Source organism: Chrysemys picta, chromosome 1, assembly GCF_011386835.1.
Source record: "Chrysemys picta bellii isolate R12L10 chromosome 1, ASM1138683v2, whole genome shotgun sequence".
Lineage (NCBI taxonomy): Eukaryota > Metazoa > Chordata > Testudines > Emydidae > Chrysemys > Chrysemys picta.
In genome coordinates this window covers 99346290-99367178 of record NC_088791.1, presented here as the reverse complement: position 1 = coordinate 99367178, position 20889 = coordinate 99346290, and the positions used below count along the sequence as shown (strand labels likewise).

The window sequence follows — 20889 nt, the reverse complement described above, 5'->3', positions numbered from 1 at the left end:
CCTAGATACAAGTGCCCTATTTACTTCTTGATCCCTAAATTAGGTATACATTCTGCATGCATTTCTTTCTATGGATAACATAAGCTATATGAATGATACAAATTAAATGATGTGAATAATATCTTAAATCACAGTTCCACTTCTCTCAAACAGTGAGTCTTAGCTTGCAACTGATAGCACACTGGTGAAATGCACCCACACAGCCTCACTGAAATCAGATGGGCTCTGCACTGGCACAGCAGTTTGCCCCCATGCTATCAGTTGCAGATTCAGAGCCTTATTCTCCACATGAGTGTACAGTAATACACTGTACTGTTATGAGGACGCACTACCAAACTATTCTCTAGAAGTTTATTCATGACTCCATTGCAGATTGTCCTAAAAGTCCAGATGCATTTTTTTAAATAATTCATGACTCCTGGGTTATTTCAAGTTGCTTTGCTGCTGTTTCTATCTAGTAGACTGTTTCATATCTTAGGGTAAAAATGAGCTGACCAAGAAGATTGTGTTTGTTGTTTTTATTCCTTTAGAGAACCCTTGGAAGCATATATCTATTTTGGTCCTGTGTATTATCAGAAACTAAAGCATATGGTGTTGGATAAGATGCATGCCAGAGCTCGAGGCCCTAGAGCTGTCCTTACCAGGTATTGTTGAAGAATGTGTGCAGAGTACTTGCTGTATAATCAGAAATGTGCTAAATTCACTAAGCAGATAAAAGATTAAGGTGGTTTGTCTCTTAGTATTTAACATATTTTATGTTCCTCGTTTAATATTATTTGTGAAAAAAAACAAAACTCTTGTGGAACTGTGTTAGGAGGAAGTTAGTTTGCAAATCCAAAGAGTCCTTCATAAAATTCAAGTTGAGGCTTCTACTCTATTCTTAACTCATTCCGTTGCATCTGGGGAAATGTAGACATGAATCACGGGGTGATGTTTTTAACGTAACAGATATAGATCTATGGTGTTTAAGAGCATTGCTCTCCCTTTTTGTTTCAGTCCTCACTGGCATGTTAAAAGCTTTTTTTTTCTTCTGTTTTTGATGTAACTGTAGTGTTCTCACAACACAGTGTGTGAATGGAAGAAAAACTTCCTTTGATATTGGAGCAGTCACTGGTATTTTTACATAGTACAATTAATGTTGTGACACCAACTTTTGCCCTTTAATATGAAATGAATGGATTGGCTACAATTTAATGTAAACACCCCTGTCTCTTTTCCCCCTCCCACCCAACCCCAATCCCTGTGGTATGGCCAAGAAAGATCTATACCCCAAGATGGCATTTACCAATCAGTGACCTTTCTGTTCTTATTCAGCATGGTGCTTGTTGGCAATTTCAGCACACCCTGCAATTCATCAGTGTCAAACCTTACAAAGAAGCCTGTGATAAGTCTCCATTTTCAGCTGTTTCATTAAAGATCTGATAAAGCTTCCTCAGTTCCCGTGGTGCAGCTATCATTGCACTAAATATGAATTCTCCAGTCACGTTTGCTTTCATCTGGCTTTCTCCTTGAATAAACATGGGCAAGTCTACATTACCCCGCTACATCAGGAGCAAAAAGGGTCAACATTGGTGTCTTGAATTTCAAGTTTAGAAGTCAGAGGATGTGCTTGAAAAAGCATGTATGTAATGCAGTATGCTTCCAGAGATTTACTACCTCCATCTACATGAGGGATCTCAAATTCAAATCACCACGAGGGCCACATGAGGACTAGTACATCAGTCTGAGGGCCACGTCACTGACACCTTTTCATGTAAAGGTACAAAAGCCCCTCACTCCCTGTTGCTCCCGGCCCCGCCCCCACTCCACCCCTTCCATGAGGCCCTGCCCTGCCTCTTCCAACCCCTTCCCCAAATCCCAACCCTTGACCCGCCTCTTCTCCACCTCCTCCCCTGAGCGTGTGGTTCCCCGCTCCTCCCCCCTCCTTTCTGGAAAGTGCTAAGCACTGCCAAACAGCTGTTTGGTGGTGGGAAGTGCCTGGAGGTAAGCAGAGGAGCGGGGACGTGGCACGCTGCGGGGGAGGGGAGTTTGGCGGCCGCAGGAAATAACTCTGCGGGCTGCATATTTGAGACCCGTGATCTACATGTTCAAGGACTCTGAAATCTTTCACTTTAATTGGATTTATCTGGCTTCGTGCCCTTGAGGCCAAACAAAGACTCATCCCCCTTCAGCTATAGTCCATATGGCTGCTCATGCTGCTCAAGTTGATAGGCCAAGAGGATCCATCAAACCTTATTTCACTGAATCACTTTGCTTGGAAGTGACCTCTGGTGGATTACCTTGTCCATCTCGCTGCATCATAGTAGGATTGCTTGCGTGATCCCTAAATCCTGTGAGACCGCTAGTTGTCCAGTCTAGTCTTGAATATCACTAGTGAAGATGATTCCAAAATCTCTTCTGGAACCCTATTTACCTAACTAGCCCTCCCTTGGTACTTATATGCACCCACCTAAATCTTTGCACCATTACCTTTTGATCCGTTCTTGTTAACGAATGACAGCAATTGATCACTGTCCGCTTTATAACCTACCCTCACATACCTGCATAATAGTCCATGTCTGCTTTTATCTGGCTTTCCCCTTGCTTTTGAGGAAACTAGCAGATTGTTCTATTTAAGCTGCCTTATGACCACCAGTCTTAGAAACTGTTTTTCTCCACTAATTCATCCTTTCTTATTACCATCACCTCCACTAAGAGAATGAGTTCCAGACTTTCATGTTTGTTTCTTCATCCATTGCATTTTACAGAGGACAGAGTGAACTAACTGTATCTTAAAATGTGAGTCTGTGCTTTGAATAGTACTCCTATAAAAACGACATTTCATTGTGGGGTTCACTGGTTATTGTCTCAATCATTTCCATATCAAATGTGCTTAGTTTTGCTTTGTAAAACTATCTCTTTACAACTGTGGAAAACTCCACCTGGGATCCAAGAGTCAAAGCTGGCTTCTTTCCTTCTTGAACATCACTAGTACTAAAGATTCTGCAGATTAAGTGATGCCCACACACAGCTGTCTAGCCTCATTGCCTTAAACATCAGTTTTTGCTTTTTTACTATTGCTATGCATTGGGCTGATGTGTTCATTTATCTCCTTGATACCTAGATTTTTTTTTCCCCATGAGCAGTTAGTTAAGGTAGAACCTGTATATATGTATATGGATAGTCTAATATTTATTTATTCTAATGTGTATTATCTTGCATCTGAATTTAATCTGCTATTCTTTCTATATAGGTTTTTACACCATCATTGTAGGATTTGAGGGCCTTCCAGTAGTGCATTAAGCAATGTGACTAACATTTGTCACATGTTTGTCCTCTTATCCTTTCCCCAGGGAGAGGTGTGTGCACAGGGGAGTGTCTTGTTTTAGTGTTTGTTTGGTTAAAAACAAAAAAGAGAGAGACAGAGCTATATGTTTCTGATAGAGAACGCAAGTCACAGAAGTGCACCTTGCCAATGGAGTAGGAGGTGGGAAGGTCCTTAGTTCCTGGGGGAGTTCTTTTCACCGTTGGAGTGGCCCCTGAGAAAGCTCTGTCTCCTGCACAGGTCAGCTTCACCCTCATCGTAGAAAGCTCCGTTGTGCCAGAGGAGCAAAGTTGACTGGGAATCAGACCCTTTCTCCCCTGTTAGACTAAATTGGTCAGTTTCAGAAAGCTGTGTCTGTGGGAGGAAAATGTCACTGCAAAGAAAGAGACCTGACAGCAGCTGGTGTATGAATATAAAGGCTTCGAGGGTTAGGCAGTGTCCCTAATTTTAGGCTCATCCTATCCTCTCTGCTCTATGGCAAAATGTTTGGGGTTCATGGGTCTCCACCCCGAGACATAAACGGGTGCCAAAAGCCCCAAATAAAACTCACAGGTAGCATCAAAGAGGACGCTATAATCCTATTGCCCAGTCAGCTCCATATATTATGTAACTACATTTACTTTTCTATGCAGGAAATCGGTGTTGGCTCCTCTGCCGGTTATTTTCTCTTCTTGTGCGTGCACACACACACACATACAATTATCAGGGTGAATAACTCAGTCCTAGCTTGTTGCCTGCTTGCATTTTGAAATAATCGGACACACCAGTTTCATAATGCATTGTAAGAAAATAATTTGGTAATACTGGTCAGTGTTGCCCTCCACTCCCCAAGGCCTTGGAGCACAGTGTCCCCTCTTCCTGTCAGAGATATGAAGGTCCTTTCGATAACATCCCCACCCTTGAGGCCCAGCGATTCAGCCAGCTAGCACTGTTGTTTAACAGGTATCGGTGATCACTGTTGAGCAGAGTGAGACATACTTTCATCCCCCGGGGTTGAGTACCTTTTCCTCTGCTGGCCTAGGGGGCAAGAAATTGAACCCAGTCTTCTGGATAATGCAGACTAGTGCCATTAAATTGTTGATCTGGGTTGAGGTTTTTAAAGTAAATAAACATTGGAGTTAACTGCTTGATTATTCCAGTTCTAACGATAATAGTTAAGTAAACAATATCAGGATCAGCTGGCCCCAGTTTTTCATTTAAGGATGTGGTTCTTTAACTTTCAGTGCTTCTGGTGCTTTCTGGTTTTATTTGTGTTTCTTTTTGTTTTTTGAAATTTGAAATGTTTTCTGTTTTTCAAGCTTCCACGTTTGGGTCTCTTGAGTCACTGTTTAGAATGCAGAAAGGAAGTAATTGCTAGGGACAACAGCTGAGGTGGCTGGGTGGATGAAAGAGAGAAGGAACATGCAAACCCTTTATAAATATTATATTTTATAATATTAAATAACACTTAAAGGGGAGGGGAGATTTCAAAAGCACGCCAGTGAGTGCGGAGAACAAGTCACATTGATGTCATGTAGGCTTTGTGCTGCTAGCTCACTTACGAGGTTTTGAAAAACCCACTCTGGGTAAAATTTTCTAAAGCACCCAAGTCCCATTGACTTTCAGTGAGACTTAGGCATCTGTGCCAGTTTTGAAAATGGGGGACTTAGGTGCTTTACTCTGTATCTTTAAAGACCATAGGTTTCTAAGGACTGGAAAGGAAAGAGTGCACATAGTTTTTCCAGAATCTCATTATTCCATTAACTGGAAAGGGAGTTGTGGGGTCTCAGAGGCAGATTTTCAAAGGTAGGTAGGCACATAAAAGATGCAGATAAGTGCCTAGTGAGATTTTCAAATGTGCTTAGGTGCCTATGTGCATCTTGAGGTGCATCTTTATTCAGATTCCTTTCAAAATCTGGCCCTCACAGCCTTGCCGGATAAGCGCCAGGATCAGTCATTAAAGCAGTGTCTGAGCAATGAAGATGCCACCATCTGTGTGTGAGAGAACTAGGATGTTAAACTGTAAACAGATTCTTCCGATTGTCACAACAAGGAAGAAAATGAAACCAATTACATGAATGGAAGGACAAATTTGAATTGCAAACAGATTAGCTTTATGTTCCCAAGGTGGTGAGAGAAAAAAGGAAAGACTTCTTCGAAAAGTAAATACAGTTTAAACCTTGACAAGATCCATTGAATCTAGTAACTCAGATAACTTTTTGTAGTTATTAAGCAGGATAATTAGATGAGACAATTTATTTTTGGAACAATTTTTCACTCTAAAATTGCAACTTTACTATGGAAATAAAATAGTTTGAATTATTATACACAAAATAGGTATATTACAAAAGTTGCAGGCCCGATTTGCTAGTACACACTAGCTGCTTTATGCCACTCCAGTGATGCAAAGCATCCAGATATCCAGCTCCATCACCCAGGTTAACCTGTGCTTTAGGACCACCATAAACAATTCTTCCTATCCCTTAGTGTTTAAAGGTCTGATCCATGGCTCATTGAAGTAGAAACTTCCATTGATTTCAATGGTCATTTTGTATCCAGCCCTAAACCTTTAAAATCCTTTTATCTTCTTTTAAATATTTCATGTGGCATATTCTGGTTAGCAAATTACCCAGGACAAAATAGACTATATTAAAACTGCATGCAAAAGAGTTATCTTCATGGAGTGGAAAACCAGGAGTCAAGATAAAAGATTCAGAAATGAGTTTTTTTTTTTTTTAAAGGTAAAATGCAGCCTATCTTTAATTACTTAAAGGGATTCTGTAATGATTTAGGCAATGCATATAAATTATTTTGTTTAATACATTGTGATGTTTTTAAATGTTTCCATTATGTTTTTTTAAAAGTTGTTTTTTGCCATTCAACTGCTGTTTGCAACCCAAACATTGCTGCAGTGTGCTAGTATGTGAGTATCAAATACTGCAGTATTGCCAACCTAAAGGGTTCCAAAATCATGAGATTCATTTTTTTAAAAAAACTTTTTTTTAGCCAGTTTTGCATTTTGATTTGCATTCTGGTTTCAGGGCCTTTTAGAGTGCACTTGAATCACATTTTCAAGCATTTCTCCACAACCACAAGGAGCAGAAACTTACTATTTTTGTAAACAAAAGCTGAGATTTTCCCATAATCACTTGTCTTCAGGAGCTGGGTCTAAGTAAAATGCCAAATATCATGAGGTTCGTGATGAAATCATGAGTTGGCAACACTGAACTGACAAATCTATATATGTTTTGCATTTCTGCTTAGACAAACTGCATAAATGTTAAGAAAAGTCTTTTTAAATTATTTCCAGTTTAATAATCTTTTACTAACACACATGAAAGAGAGGGAGCAGCAGGCCAGGCGTTCTTCGAGGGCCCTTCAGCTTTGGAACTTGCTGTCCTGGATCCAACTAGTCCTAGTTTATTGATGTTTGCAAACATTGATGGGTGTGTTACAAAGCCTCCTGTATTTTACTAGCTGAGAGAGACCAAGAGGACACTGGTGGGAGATCATAATATTTCTCACTGTTGTGTTGTGACTTGTATTAAAGAGTGGGCAAAAGGAGATTCCTGGAATAGCTGTTTGTATAACACAGATTTTAAAATATGTCAAGGGGCACCTAAAGCATAGGTGCTTCCTTTTAATGTGTGTTTTAAAGTGAAAGTAACTTAAAAAAAAAAACTGTAAAAGGACATTTACTTGTGTAAAAAAAAAAAAAAAAAAAAAAAAAAATTAAAACAAACGTCTCATTTTTCCAGTAGGTTTTTTTCATTTCTACATGTATCAAATGACTCATTTAAAATTTTATCTGAGGTGTGAAGTTTTTTTTCCTAGATCCCATTAGCTAGAATATATGTCCAATTAAAAACACATCATCTGTTTTGGCTCCTGTTTTATTTAGCTGGATAATAAAACTTCAGTACTTTGAATGCTCTGTAAACATAATGTTTACTAATTTTGCATCCATGTATGTAGTTATAACTGGATTCTTGGCTAAGGAAAACTCATGTTATTTTGCATTTATTCAACTAAATCTGTGAAATAAAGAATTATGGTCCAGATTTTGCAATTCTTGATCATGTAACTGCTGCATATTACTCGTGCATAAGGACCACTTGCACGTATAAAGGTTTGCAAGATTTGTCCTGTGGTTGTAGACCTTTAATTTAAGCCTATTGGTACTATTCCTTAGGGAATACATTCCTAAAATTTGAGGGCATATGTTCCAGAGATACTTATTATAGTCTTTAAATTGCTTATTTCAAAGGCAACCCACTGAAGGTCGATCGCGCGATGGTGGTTTACGTCTTGGAGAAATGGAACGAGATTGTTTAATAGGTTATGGAGCCAGCATGCTTTTGCTGGAGAGACTGATGATTTCAAGTGATGCCTTTGAAGTGGATGTCTGTGGACAGTGTGGCTTGCTGGGATATTCTGGCTGGTAAGTTGACTCATTTTAATGTTTTCCTGTTACTGGGTTTACATCCTGATCTTTCCCTCTTGTTTTGCACATGCAGTATTATGTTCTGTATGTTCACTTTAAAGAAAGCCATTGAATCTTTAAATTATGTGAAGCAAACTGATTAACACAGTAAATACATCTACAGAATAATACTTAACACTTGTATGGTGCTTTTCATCTTCAAAGTGCTTTGCAAACGTTAGTTAACATTTCCATACATTTTAATTAATCTACATCAATGACTGGGTAAGTGTAAAGAGGATGCACTCCGAATTGTCATAGGATTGGTAACAGGAAATAGAGCTTTTCACTATTAAGGCACTGGTTCCTTCTGACTTGGTAGTGCAGTTATCACACACAGTGGGAAATGAGTTAGTAGTCTATGGGACAAATTCTGTCCTAACTGAAGTTGAGGTGTCAGAAGGTTCAAGGCAAAATAAAATCTGACCTTTGTGGTCCATCTCTAAAAGTGGGAATAAATATCCATGTCCCAAAACTCAGTCACAGTTGGTACCTTTTGGCAGCCTGAGAGACAGGACAAGGTTGGAATTAACATGGAAACTGTACTGCCCTCTCACTCATTCTCTAGGGCAGGGGCGGGCAAACTTTTTGGCCTGAGGGCCACATTGGGTTTCATAAATTGTATGGAGGGCCGGTTGGGGCGGGGAAGGGGGAGGGTTGTGGCCCAGCCCCCACCTCCTATCTGCCCCCCCTTCCCCGGACCCCTGCCGCCCCATCCAACCCCTCCTCTCATTTCTGATGCCCCCCCCCGGGACCCCTGCCCTATCCAACCACCCCTTCTTCCTGTCCTCTGACTGCCCCTGGAACTCCTGCCCCTGACTGCCCCCCCCGGGACCACTGCCCCCATTCAACCCTCTGTTCCCCCCCTGACCGCCCCGACCTCTATCCACACCCCTGCCCCTTGACCACCACCCTGAACTCCCCGGCCCTCTATCCAACCCCCCCGCTCCCTGCCCCCTTACCACGCTGCCTGGAGCACCGGTGGCTGGTGGTGCTGGAGCCGAGCCACGCCACCGCCACTGCACAGCACAGAGACCGGGTCAGGCCGGGCTCTGCAACTGCGCTGCCCCAGGAGCTCACAGCCCTGCCGCCCAGAGCATTGCGCTGGCGGTGGAGCGAGCGAACTGAGGCTGCGGGGGAGGGGGAACACCAGGGGAGGAGCCTCCCGGGCCAGGAGCTCGGGGGCCGGGCAGGATGGTCCCGCGGGCCGGATGTGGCCCACGGGCCATAGTTTGCCCACCTCTGCTCTAGGGGCTTGTCTACATAGAGTTTGTGTGCCAATTTAACTCAACCAACTTAATTCAGTTGTTGCAACTCTCCTACGGGGAACAGGCTGTTTGATGGGTTTGTGTCTTAAATCACGTTAGCTTAGGTCATTTACAAACTAGCTTAAGATAAATTGATTGACACTTAAAACTAATTTAAGTGTCCACACACACAATTGCATGGATTTATCTAAATTGGTTTAAAATCACAGCTTTAGTTAAAATGGTGCAAATCTGAGTGTAGACCAGGGCTTAGTTAATTGTCTCTGAGAGCTTGTCTGCCCAGCATGGCAAAGTGCACTGAAGGGTGCGATCTCTAGCGCTCTAACATGTTGTGCTGTAGCCAACCTGTGTAGACCCTGCTGGAGTGCTTTAAATGGTACCCAGTTCAGATTAATGTCGCCCTGCTTGAAATGGAACTATCTCAGCGTGGACTAGAGCATGCCAGCTGGATCTACATGGGGCAGTTAGAACGCAACACGTTAGCGCTCTACAGATCACACCCCTCTGGTGCACTTTGCTTCGCTGTGTAGACGAGCTCTAAGTCATTGGCAGGGTACTGTTGGGAAGCTTGCACTGCCACTCACTGTACCTCTTCTGTAGCTAGCTTTGAAAATTAATGGCCGCCATCAGTCCTCCAAGTTATGAGTCTAGCACATTTCATGATACTTAATTGAATTAACTTTTATCTTTTATTAAGGGAGAGTGATGAGATTTTTACAACAACGAAAAAACATAGGACCATATATTTCTGAGGGAGTCATAAATATTTTTGAAGGCCTGCTATTCTTTTTCAGTAAGATTTTCAGAAGCGTGTAGTGTCCTTTCATACTTAATTTTACTACAGAATAGAAAAAAAAATCTTTAATACTATACTGTTTTTTCTGCAAGTTCCAAAATACACAAAGGGCACCATTAGTAGATGGTGTTCTTAATTGCTGAGACTGGGGTTTTTTTGTGTACTGTAATTCTACCCACGTTCTCTGACCTACTCCAGTTCCCTTAATACTTTCTGTATGTTCTCATGAGCAATAGACTTTCTGATTTCCTTTTACAAGAGCAAAGTCTGCAGGATTCTCTTCTCTAAAGCCATTTCTCCACCTAACACACCAACCGGGAGTAGATGGGTGCATATTTGTTTTGTTCATTTGTAGAGAATGTTTTCTTTTGGGTTGGAGGACCAGGAAGAGCCTGAGCTCACCTCTGATCTATGCTGTACCAATTCAGTACCGCATAGATCTTTTGGAGATGTTAGTATTGCTTTAGTCTCCCATTGCCACGTGCTTGTCCTTGCTAGAGAACAGAGTTTACCACTCTCCTGGTGTCTCTGGGCCAAATTTTGTTCTGGAACCAGAGTAAACTCCAGGGGCACAGGTGTTTTAATGATTGCCCCTGTGGCCATTCCAGGGGCAGTGGTGGACAGGAAATAACGAAGAAGAGCACACAGGAATGCATTAGTAGTAAAATTCAAGGGGCTCTAGTCTCCTGCCGTAGGAAAAAAGTGACTCTTTTATTTAAAACAGTGGGAGTTACTTGCATCCTGCATTGGAAAAATCAGGCCCCATGTCCGCTACTGTTCTAATACTACAGAGATTTATCTCAATACAATAGAAAGATCTGTATGTATGGTTTTGTTTGTTTTTGTTTCTTAAAAAAGCAAATGTTCTCAGACTATCTAATGAGTCCTGCTGGCTCTGGTTTTTCCTTGAGTCTTTGTGGTGCCTGTAAAGCTGATGGATTACGTCTTTGCAGGACAGAAATCATTTAAAGGGGAATTGGACTCTCCCCTACGCTTGGCACAGGAAAATTACTTTCTTCTCTGGAGAACTTCCAGCCCCTGCTAGAAAATCCTCCAAGTCTAAACTTTAGAGAAACCAAAAACGCTCTTTAACTGGATACAGGAAGAGAGAGAGAGAGACCTGATTGCACATATCATCTGTATTATAAATGAATGATTTACCTTTTAGAAAAGGGAGAAGCAGCTGTATCAATGTCCTTGAACCCCCCAGCCCCTGAATCCCAGCCATAGATTACTGAATAGTTGAGATCAGGTTCACCACAGACTCAAACCTTCATAATTTCCTGTGAGTCTTGCAGCGGAGACGAGAGGGTTGGGGAAATGAGCGCGGTGATCAGCATCTTCTGTTTGTTGTACTTCTCTGGCTGTGGAATCTCCCCCAGATTACTGAATTTCCCACATTGCCACCATTTGTGCTTTGCCTTCCCCCGCTGGCTCCTGTACAGAACGCCCTGATAGGTACTATGGGAATACAAGACAAGGTACACCTGTCGGAGATGTTAGAAAGAAGCACTGATTGCTGGGGAAAGGCAGAGCATGACTAACCCAGCAAGGATGGAGCTTCCTTGTTGGAACGTGACCATCTGTTAGTCTCCCTCTAGTCAAATGCTTTCATCTTAGGAAAAAAAACATTTCTTTGCAGGTAAGATTATGATGTCACTGTCATCCTGGATTCTAGCCTAGCGCAAGCATTATCGTATGCAGACTAATTGCATTTTCCTCAAGTACTGCAAACATGAAATTGGAGGCCAAAACTATTTGGAATGCAACACCTCTTAATGGTGTGGATTTGGATCCCAGAGGCCTTAATTTTCTACTACGAATTTGGTGTACTGTGTATAAAGCTATACAGTAGGTTGCCACGAATACATCTTTGTTATTAGAAGCTATGGACGTTTGTCTGCCTATTTTTCATAGTATGTTATGGGTGAGGAAGTAGACTGAAAGTAAATCTTGCTCTTTTGTATGTGAAAGAGATGGGATGCTTTTTTTTGGTCTCAGTGTCAGATTATCTTCCTTTTTATCATTTGATGTGCATGTGTTTTGCCCTCTTTATTTTCCTCTACTCTTGTGCTCATATAGCTGAAGTCTAGGTGGATAGTCTGAGGATTGAGGTTGTTAAACATCCATGTTCCCTGAAAGGAGCATAAAGCCTGGTCTGAACATCCCTCAATGATCAGTGATTTTTTTTTAAGAGAGCGTGAGAGAGTGAGTGTGTGTGTGTGGTGGGGGAAAGTGTCACATATAATAGGGCTTTGATCCCTGGTTCAGGCCTCTCAGTGCTGCCGCAACACAAATAAATAACAGCAGAACTACCTAGCAGCAGGATACCACCTGTTGGTTTTCTTACCGTTAATGTTATTTAAACTGTTTGGATTCCTAGTTGTGTTTTTGTCATATGACTCAGCCAATGGCTATTGAAGATGTCCGGCCTTAGAAGAAGACCGTATTTGGATTGTTTAGTACTATATAATTGTTTAAATTCTAGTTTGATGTGGAGTCCTATGCGAGAAGACTAAATCATTGTTTGTGACTTGAATCTCTCCAGTTAAGCAGCGGTGTAGACTGGCATTACTCTGCACGTGAGTGCCAAGTGCACTCTTCGACCTTCTGTCATGATACCAAAAAAATATATATATATGGGCCAGACTAATGAACGTGTGATAAGTGCTGTGCTCTCCGGAGCATGAAACCTGGGTTCATTTTCCAATGCCAGGCTCTGGCTCCACAGGCAAGGATAGGCCGAGAGTGTAATCTGCTTCTGAGTGGAAGGAGAATGCCTTATGTTTCTCAACAGCAACTTCTTCCACCTGTTTATGGCTCTGCTTTGTACAGCTTCAAATGCAGACATGGCGAAAGCTGACGGCTGCAACATGGGTCCTTGAAGGAGTTGGAGGAGGTGGGGGGAATCAGAAAGGCTACATAAAGTAAATCATTGATCCTTCTACTAGTGAGGGTGAAAAAATGAGCTTTTAACCCTTTAAATTAGTGGTTTGTTAAACAATCAAACCCTTTTTGTTCAACTTTGTTGCAAAGTTTAAAGTTTGTAAACTGTAGGTGACGTTTCTCCCAGAGAGAGGAACCGACAGTCAAAGCAATCTAATTCTGTAAAAAGCTCCCTGGTGGGGGAGAATAATCAATAATGGGTGGTTTCAGTTATTAAATAAGCTGTATCCATCCGTAGTTGCAGCAAGTGACCTGTAATGAGCAACACAGTAGAAACTAAGTAATTAGAGCAGCTCAGAACCTTTCAACTGGCCTTTGTCAGAGACTCAAGCATCAGTGAGGCACTGGTCTGGGAAAGCTTGTAGCAATGCATTGTTCTGTAGATGACAGTAAGGGCTCTAGTCGCCAGGAAAAAAAATGGTTACATAGAAGATGTTCCTCTAACACCTATATCCAATCTAGGGTGGTGCAGCTGGGTTATACTTTCCTGAGGGAAGTAACAACATATTGACTTCAGTGGCAGGATTGGTTCCTCTGTGGGCGAGGAGGGACCCCTGCAGCTGAGAGTCTCTCAGTGAAGGTTTAAAAAAAAAATCACTATGGGTTACCAATTTAGTGCTAGGTCCTACTCCCCTTACATAGTCCCAATGAGTTCAATGACAGTTCTCTGATGAATACAGCAAACTGGGTTTGATCCTTACGCTGAAGATGTTCATGACACATAGGAGACCATAAATATTTTGGGAGATTGTGCAGGTGCAATATTTTGGGTGTTTGAAAATTTATGGACACAGAAAATGTTGGCCTCTGGTCAGCCTTTGTGTAAGTGTAATTTACACTGCACTGCATAACTGTCTCTTTACACAAGTATTAATTTGGCCCTCTAAGTGCACAACTTGAGTTATGCACTGCGCATCTCTAAACGTGCGCACTTTCTGTGACGGGTTCGGTCACAGAGACCCCCTTTCGGACTGTCACCTGATGTGCTGAAACTACCTCTGAGCCGTTTTCCCTGGCAGCTTGGGACTTCAGAACCCCATCTTGTTGAGTCAGACACGCTAGCCTGCTACAAACACAGACCCAGGTCTAGTCCACGCCCCCAAAGCTGCAGACTTAACTGAAAACAGCTCAGCAAGTACTCCTGTCTCCAGCACCCAGACACCCAGCTCCCAATGGGATCCAAACCCCAAATAAATCCGTTTTACTCTGTATAAAGCTTATACAGGGTAAACTCAAATTGTCCACCCTCTAGAACACTGATAGAGTGATACGCACAGCTGTTTGCCCCCCCCCCCACAGGTATTAACCACTTACTCTGGGTTAATTAATAAACAAATGTGATTGTATTAAGTATAAAAAGTAGGATTTAAGTGATTTCAAGTAATAACAGACAGAACAAAGTAAGTTACCAAGCAAAATAAAACAAAACACACAAGTCTAAGCCTAATACATTAAGAAACTGAATACAGGTAAATCTCACCCTCAGAGATGTTCCAATACGCTTCTTTCACAGACTAGATTCCTTCCTAGTCTGGGCCCAATCCTTTCCCCGGTACAGTCCGTGTTAGTTCCAGCTCCGGTGGTAATTAGGGGATTTCTCCTGACTGGCAGAACTTTGTTCTGTTCCACCCCCTTTATAACTTGGTACAAGGCGGGAATCTTTTGTCTCTCTGGATCCCCACCCCTCCTTCTAAATGGAAAAGCACCAGGTTTAAGATGGATTCCAGTTCAGGTGACATGATCACGTCACTGAAAGACCTCCTTCTTCATTACCTAGTAGCTGGAAGACGTACATAAGAAGGCTTGCAGGCAACAAACCCATTCACGGTTCACTGATTCTGAAGCACCTTTAATTGCTTCCACTTAACATGTTTACATAAGTAATACAAGTTTATATCTTATTCTCCTAACTCCAGACATAGAAATAATACATGCAAACAAATAGGATGAACACACTCAGTAGATCATAAGCTTTGTAATGATACCTTACAAGAGACCTTTTGCATAAAGCATATTCCAGTTATACTTATGAGTGTGAATCCATAAACATATGGAGTGCAACATCACACTTTCCATCTAGATTTTGTAGGCAGACCTTTGACAGTATGAGATTGTACTGTATCAATGCTGGGATAGATAAGGACCTGTGACCAGCCAGAACATACCCCACACTCCTCCCCACAATATTATGTCTGTCTGCCAATCTCAACTTGCCCTACCCACCACTGAGCTATGAGGTTCATTTTCCATGTAGTTCCAAGAAAGATCCTGTTAAATCACTGTACCACATCTGGCCCTGATCCCAGACTGGGCAAGGGTATGACCAGAAGCAGAAATGTCATGCCCTATAGAGAGCTCTGTGGCTGCACATGTGACTGCCTCTATTTTCTGTAACTGTTGCTATGTCCACCTCAGAAAATGGTCACCTTTCTCCTAACTTTCTGTCTCATACAAATATTAACAGACAATGAGGAAAAGATGTATTGCATAAAAAATTGAGCTCTGTTTTCTTTAAAACCGTTAGCCTCAACAATCCAATTGCATAACGGTGCCTATTGGTTCGGGCAACAATAATGCCCACTTGGAACAGGTATTCTCTGGAAACAGTTGGTTCTCTTTAGCTAACGTCTTATTGTCTTCAGTCAAGTCAAGAAAGTACTGATCCTGCTTGTTTAACTCACAAATCGTGTTGGGTAGAATCCATTCTTCACCCTGAATTGGAGTACTGTAGTCAATGTTGCTGTACCGCTAGCTGAGAGATCAGTTGGTAATGAAGGACTCCAAAATATGGAGCGTGTAGAGGTCAGGGGCTGCCTTGAATTTCTTGAAAAATCAGTAGCTCCTGAACAGCATTATTTATTATTAAGGCTATGATTTTGTCACTTTTATTTTTAGTAAAAGTCATGGACAGGTCATGGGCAATAAACAAAAAATCACAGAAGCCGTGACCTGTCTGTGACTTTTGCTGCTGTGGCTCCATGGTTTCCCCCACCACTATGGTGGCTGGGAGCTGGGAGGTTCCCCCTCTGCCCACAGTGGCTGGGAGCTGCAGGGTGACCATATTTCCCAAAGAGAAAATGGGACACCCCAGCCGCTCGCCCGAGGCGTCCCCCCCACACACACACACACATTGCAAGGCTGTCGCCTGTTGCCGGAACCCTGAGGAGGGCCCCCTCAGGAGTCTGTCGCCTGTCGCTGGAATCCTGCCAGGGCCCCACTGGCTGTCAGCTCCAGAGTCCTGCAGCCCCTGAGGCTGAATCAGAGAATGTCATGCAGGTCTCTGGAAGTCACACCTTCCGTGACTTCCATGACCTCCATGGCATAAACGTAGCCTTATTTATTATCGATAGTTCAGGACAGGAAAGAAGTGGCATGGTTTTATGGAATAACTACCGCAGACTTTGGTGTTGGCTCTCAGAATCGAGAGTCTTGTAGCAAATCAGTTCATTTTATCATCCATGCTGTTTCATATATAATCCGTGTATGCTGAATAGATTTAAATTGTAGGATTATAGATTTTTCACTCTGATCCTGAAACTGTAGCAACAAGAGTGGAACCCTGGTAGTTTAATACAAAATCACTAAATTTAATTTAAATCAAGTCTACAGGTAGCCAATTATTTTTTTTGTCAAGGTCCAAGTTTCTTGGTTAAGGTATAATCAAGGTCCAGACTCCAGAAAAAATAACAACAATAATTGTGATAATAATTAAAAAGATTTCAGGGTCCATTCAAAAGTATCTGACATAGAAATAATACATGCAAACAAATAGGATGAACACACTCAGTAGATCATAAGCTTTGTAATGATACCTTACAAGAGACCTTTTGCATAAAGCATATTCCAGTTATACTTATGAGTGTGAATCCATAAACATATGGAGTGCAACATCACACTTTCCATCTAGATTTTGTAGGCAGACCTTTGACAGTATGAGATTGTACTGTATCAATGCTGGGATAGATAAGGACCTGTGACCAGCCAGAACATACCCCACACTCCTCCCCACAATATTATGTCTGTCTGCCAATCTCAACTTGCCCTACCCACCACTGAGCTATGAGGTTCATTTTCCATGTAGTTCCAAGAAAGATCCTGTTAAATCACTGTACCACATCTGGCCCTGATCCCAGACTGGGCAAGGGTATGACCAGAAGCAGAAATGTCATGCCCTATAGAGAGCTCTGTGGCTGCACATGTGACTGCCTCTATTTTCTGTAACTGTTGCTATGTCCACCTCAGAAAATGGTCACCTTTCTCCTAACTTTCTGTCTCATACAAATATTAACAGACAATGAGGAAAAGATGTATTGCATAAAAAATTGAGCTCTGTTTTCTTTAAAACCGTTAGCCTCAACAATCCAATTGCATAACGGTGCCTATTGGTTCGGGCAACAATAATGCCCACTTGGAACAGGTATTCTCTGGAAACAGTTGGTTCTCTTTAGCTAACGTCTTATTGTCTTCAGTCAAGTCAAGAAAGTACTGATCCTGCTTGTTTAACTCACAAATCGTGTTGGGTAGAATCCATTCTTCACCCTGAATTGGAGTACTGTAGTCAATGTTGCTGTACCGCTAGCTGAGAGATCAGTTGGTAATGAAGGACTCCAAAATATGGAGCGTGTAGAGGTCAGGGGCTGCCTTGAATTTCTTGAAAAATCAGTAGCTCCTGAACAGCATTATTTATTATTAAGGCTATGATTTTGTCACTTTTATTTTTAGTAAAAGTCATGGACAGGTCATGGGCAATAAACAAAAAATCACAGAAGCCGTGACCTGTCTGTGACTTTTGCTGCTGTGGCTCCATGGTTTCCCCCACCACTATGGTGGCTGGGAGCTGGGAGGTTCCCCCTCTGCCCACAGTGGCTGGGAGCTGCAGGGTGACCATATTTCCCAAAGAGAAAATGGGACACCCCAGCCGCTCGCCCGAGGCGTCCCCCCCACACACACACACACATTGCAAGGCTGTCGCCTGTTGCCGGAACCCTGAGGAGGGCCCCCTCAGGAGTCTGTCGCCTGTCGCTGGAATCCTGCCAGGGCCCCACTGGCTGTCAGCTCCAGAGTCCTGCAGCCCCTGAGGCTGAATCAGAGAATGTCATGCAGGTCTCTGGAAGTCACACCTTCCGTGACTTCCATGACCTCCATGGCATAAACGTAGCCTTATTTATTATCGATAGTTCAGGACAGGAAAGAAGTGGCATGGTTTTATGGAATAACTACCGCAGACTTTGGTGTTGGCTCTCAGAATCGAGAGTCTTGTAGCAAATCAGTTCATTTTATCATCCATGCTGTTTCATATATAATCCGTGTATGCTGAATAGATTTAAATTGTAGGATTATAGATTTTTCACTCTGATCCTGAAACTGTAGCAACAAGAGTGGAACCCTGGTAGTTTAATACAAAATCACTAAATTTAATTTAAATCAAGTCTACAGGTAGCCAATTATTTTTTTTGTCAAGGTCCAAGTTTCTTGGTTAAGGTATAATCAAGGTCCAGACTCCAGAAAAAATAACAACAATAATTGTGATAATAATTAAAAAGATTTCAGGGTCCATTCAAAAGTATCTGGCAGTCTGGATTTGGCTTGCGGTCTGCCTCTTTACTACATCATCTCCCCTTAAGGTTGTTTTTGAAACTTCAGTTGACTGCACTGGGTCTGATGCTATTGACATCAGTGGGCTTTGGATCAGGCCCATGACAACAAAATCAAGTGACTGAATAAGCATTGATTCTCACCATTGTGGATATTGGCAAAACTCCCATTGACTTTGGAATGAGTCTACCAGCGAACAGCCATCAAATAGAAAGTTTAGGACCTAATGATCTGAGACAGGATTTGAACCTGCATCTATAGATTGAAAAGATTGATAGCCCATTCCAGATTCCTGAATCATTGAATTTCCTCAGTGGATTGCTTTCTAAACTTTATAAAGTATTATGGAGAACAAATGAATCAAAGAATGAGAAATGGGAAAGTAGCAATGTGATATTTGAGGAAGAGTTTCCAATTCTTCATATGATGTGTAAGGTGAGAGGGAGTAAATACTAAATTTTATGTTGCTGGTTCTTATCTCCATGTAAGATAAAGATAGGCTGTAGAATGCTTGATGGTCTGATATTAGGCTATTGAACAAAGGGCATTTTCATTCTAATTTATTTGAAGTGCCCAGTTGTACAAATGTACTAAAAATAATTATACAGCAAACAAAAAAACAACTCCCTAAATTATCATAAGATTCTGTTACCCTGAGTGACCAGTGGTGGGAACATTTAAAGGCTGCTTCACTAATTTCCCATTTTAATTGCAACCTGCGCTGCTTTGGTTGCTTATTTGTTTGCGGAGGCCGGAGAAAAGAGAAATATTTAGCATAGTCCTACATTAGTATGAATGGATTTGGGACACTTTGGTAATGGGAGAAAGCGCAGATGAGAAAACAAAGGTTGAAGGCCCCTTCTCCCTGCTCTATCAGTTTTGAAAATGGGTAAAATGGAAACTGAACAACTAGCCAAATGTTTAGAAAGATTTAGATTTTGAATCCCCTTGACCACTGTTTACGTAATGCTGTCTCTTGAGTGGCCATATTCCCAGCGTGTGAGGGGGATATAGCACGCAGTCCTGCAAGATGCTGAGCACTCAGGTCCCAATCCAGTAAAGCACAGGCTTAACTTTAAGCATATGAGTAATCCTGTTGGCTTCAATGAGATTATTCAGGGACTTACAGATATGCACGTCCTTAAATACTGGAACAGGGCCAGAGTGCTCCGCACATTCAAAGATGGAGGCAATAGAATATGTATTGTTTAAATGCAGTGGGATACAAGAACCATTTGATAATTGTAGCAGAGCTGCATGTATTAACCAACAATTAATTTGTTTTTGTTGTTTCCCTAGGTGCCATTACTGCAAGTCGTCTTGCCACGTGTCATCCCTGCGCATTCCATATGCCTGTAAACTGTTATTCCAAGAACTCCAGTCGATGAACATTATACCCAGGCTAAAATTGGCCAAGTACAATGAATGAGCCAGCAAAACAAAGACTTAAGAAGAAATTTTAAAAAATGTGCAGAACTGGAAGGAATTTCTGTGAAAAGGAGTGACTATTAAAACTGTGGGAATGGGGGAGGGAGGGAAGAGTACTGATGAATTCCTTATTATTTTGCCTCTGCTATTTTAAGTTGATTGGGAGACTGTGCTGCAGAGAACATCAAGAGCAATTGGTGGGGACTCAGGCAGCCTGGCTGAATGAGATGTGTAGCAATTGTGTAATAAGGCCCTGATCCAGCAAAGCACACGTAACTTTTAAGCATGTGGTAGTCATGCATTCAGGATGCAAGTGCTTCTTTGGATCAGGGCTTAATTTTTATTAACTACAGTGGTTTATCCATATTACTTAAGTATTCGTTTAATTTTTCCAGACAGTGTATGAAAGACTAATAAAAATTTTTTTTTTAGTATATTGAATGTGTTTTGTTTTCATGACCAATTGTTAATGTTGTAAAAGATGGTATGGTAAGTACTTTGAAGGGTCAAAATTGTTAAATTTGTTGTGCTGAAGCATTTATTTACAATCTTTAGACAGTTTGGCGAGACTAAACTTACTTTCTGGAAAACTTCAATTCAACCTTTTTGAACAATATTTTCCTAAGCAAATAAGATGCGTGTGTGTGAGGTGTAATACAAATATAAAGTCAAATGCTGCCTTCAACTAGGCATACACAACTTCCAGGGAAGTTTGAGAGTGGATTGCATGCATGCATCAGAGGGCAGAATTTGATTTATAGAGACAGATTAATATTTTGATTCTTATTGAGTACAATATTTTAGTACATAATAACTTGCCTTCCAAGGGTTGAAGGGCTGAAAAAACAGGATATAAATGTTATAGCTAATAATGGAGAGTCTCCCAGGATGTGTTTAAAAGAAAAATTGGGTTTTTAAAATTAAATTTGACAAAGCTTTAGAAAATATACTGTAAAGGACAATCATGCGCTGGCAGAGAGACAGACTTGAGTGACCAAAGAAGATTTAGAGAAGGAAAAAAAGCTGTGCTTCTGTTAATGGGATACAGGACCTAAGAGCTAAAGCAGTGGGTGGAATTAACACTCTGAAG

The 20889-nt window shown here is 41.6% G+C and overlaps 1 protein-coding gene across 2 annotated transcripts in view; it reads left to right on the top strand.

Annotated features, from left to right (window-relative positions):
* The window catches only part of POLR3B (RNA polymerase III subunit B), a 126778-nt gene extending 106550 nt beyond the window's left edge, over positions 1-20228 (top strand). For both annotated transcript variants that reach the window (XM_005300791.5, XM_065581755.1), the window contains 3 exons: positions 531-644; positions 7551-7724; positions 19671-20228. In XM_005300791.5, coding sequence (XP_005300848.1) covers positions 531-644; positions 7551-7724; positions 19671-19800 — 418 coding nt within the window. In that variant the 3' untranslated portion in view covers positions 19801-20228. The remainder of the gene's footprint in view (positions 1-530; positions 645-7550; positions 7725-19670) is intronic.
* Positions 20229-20889: the final 661 nt, after the last annotated feature.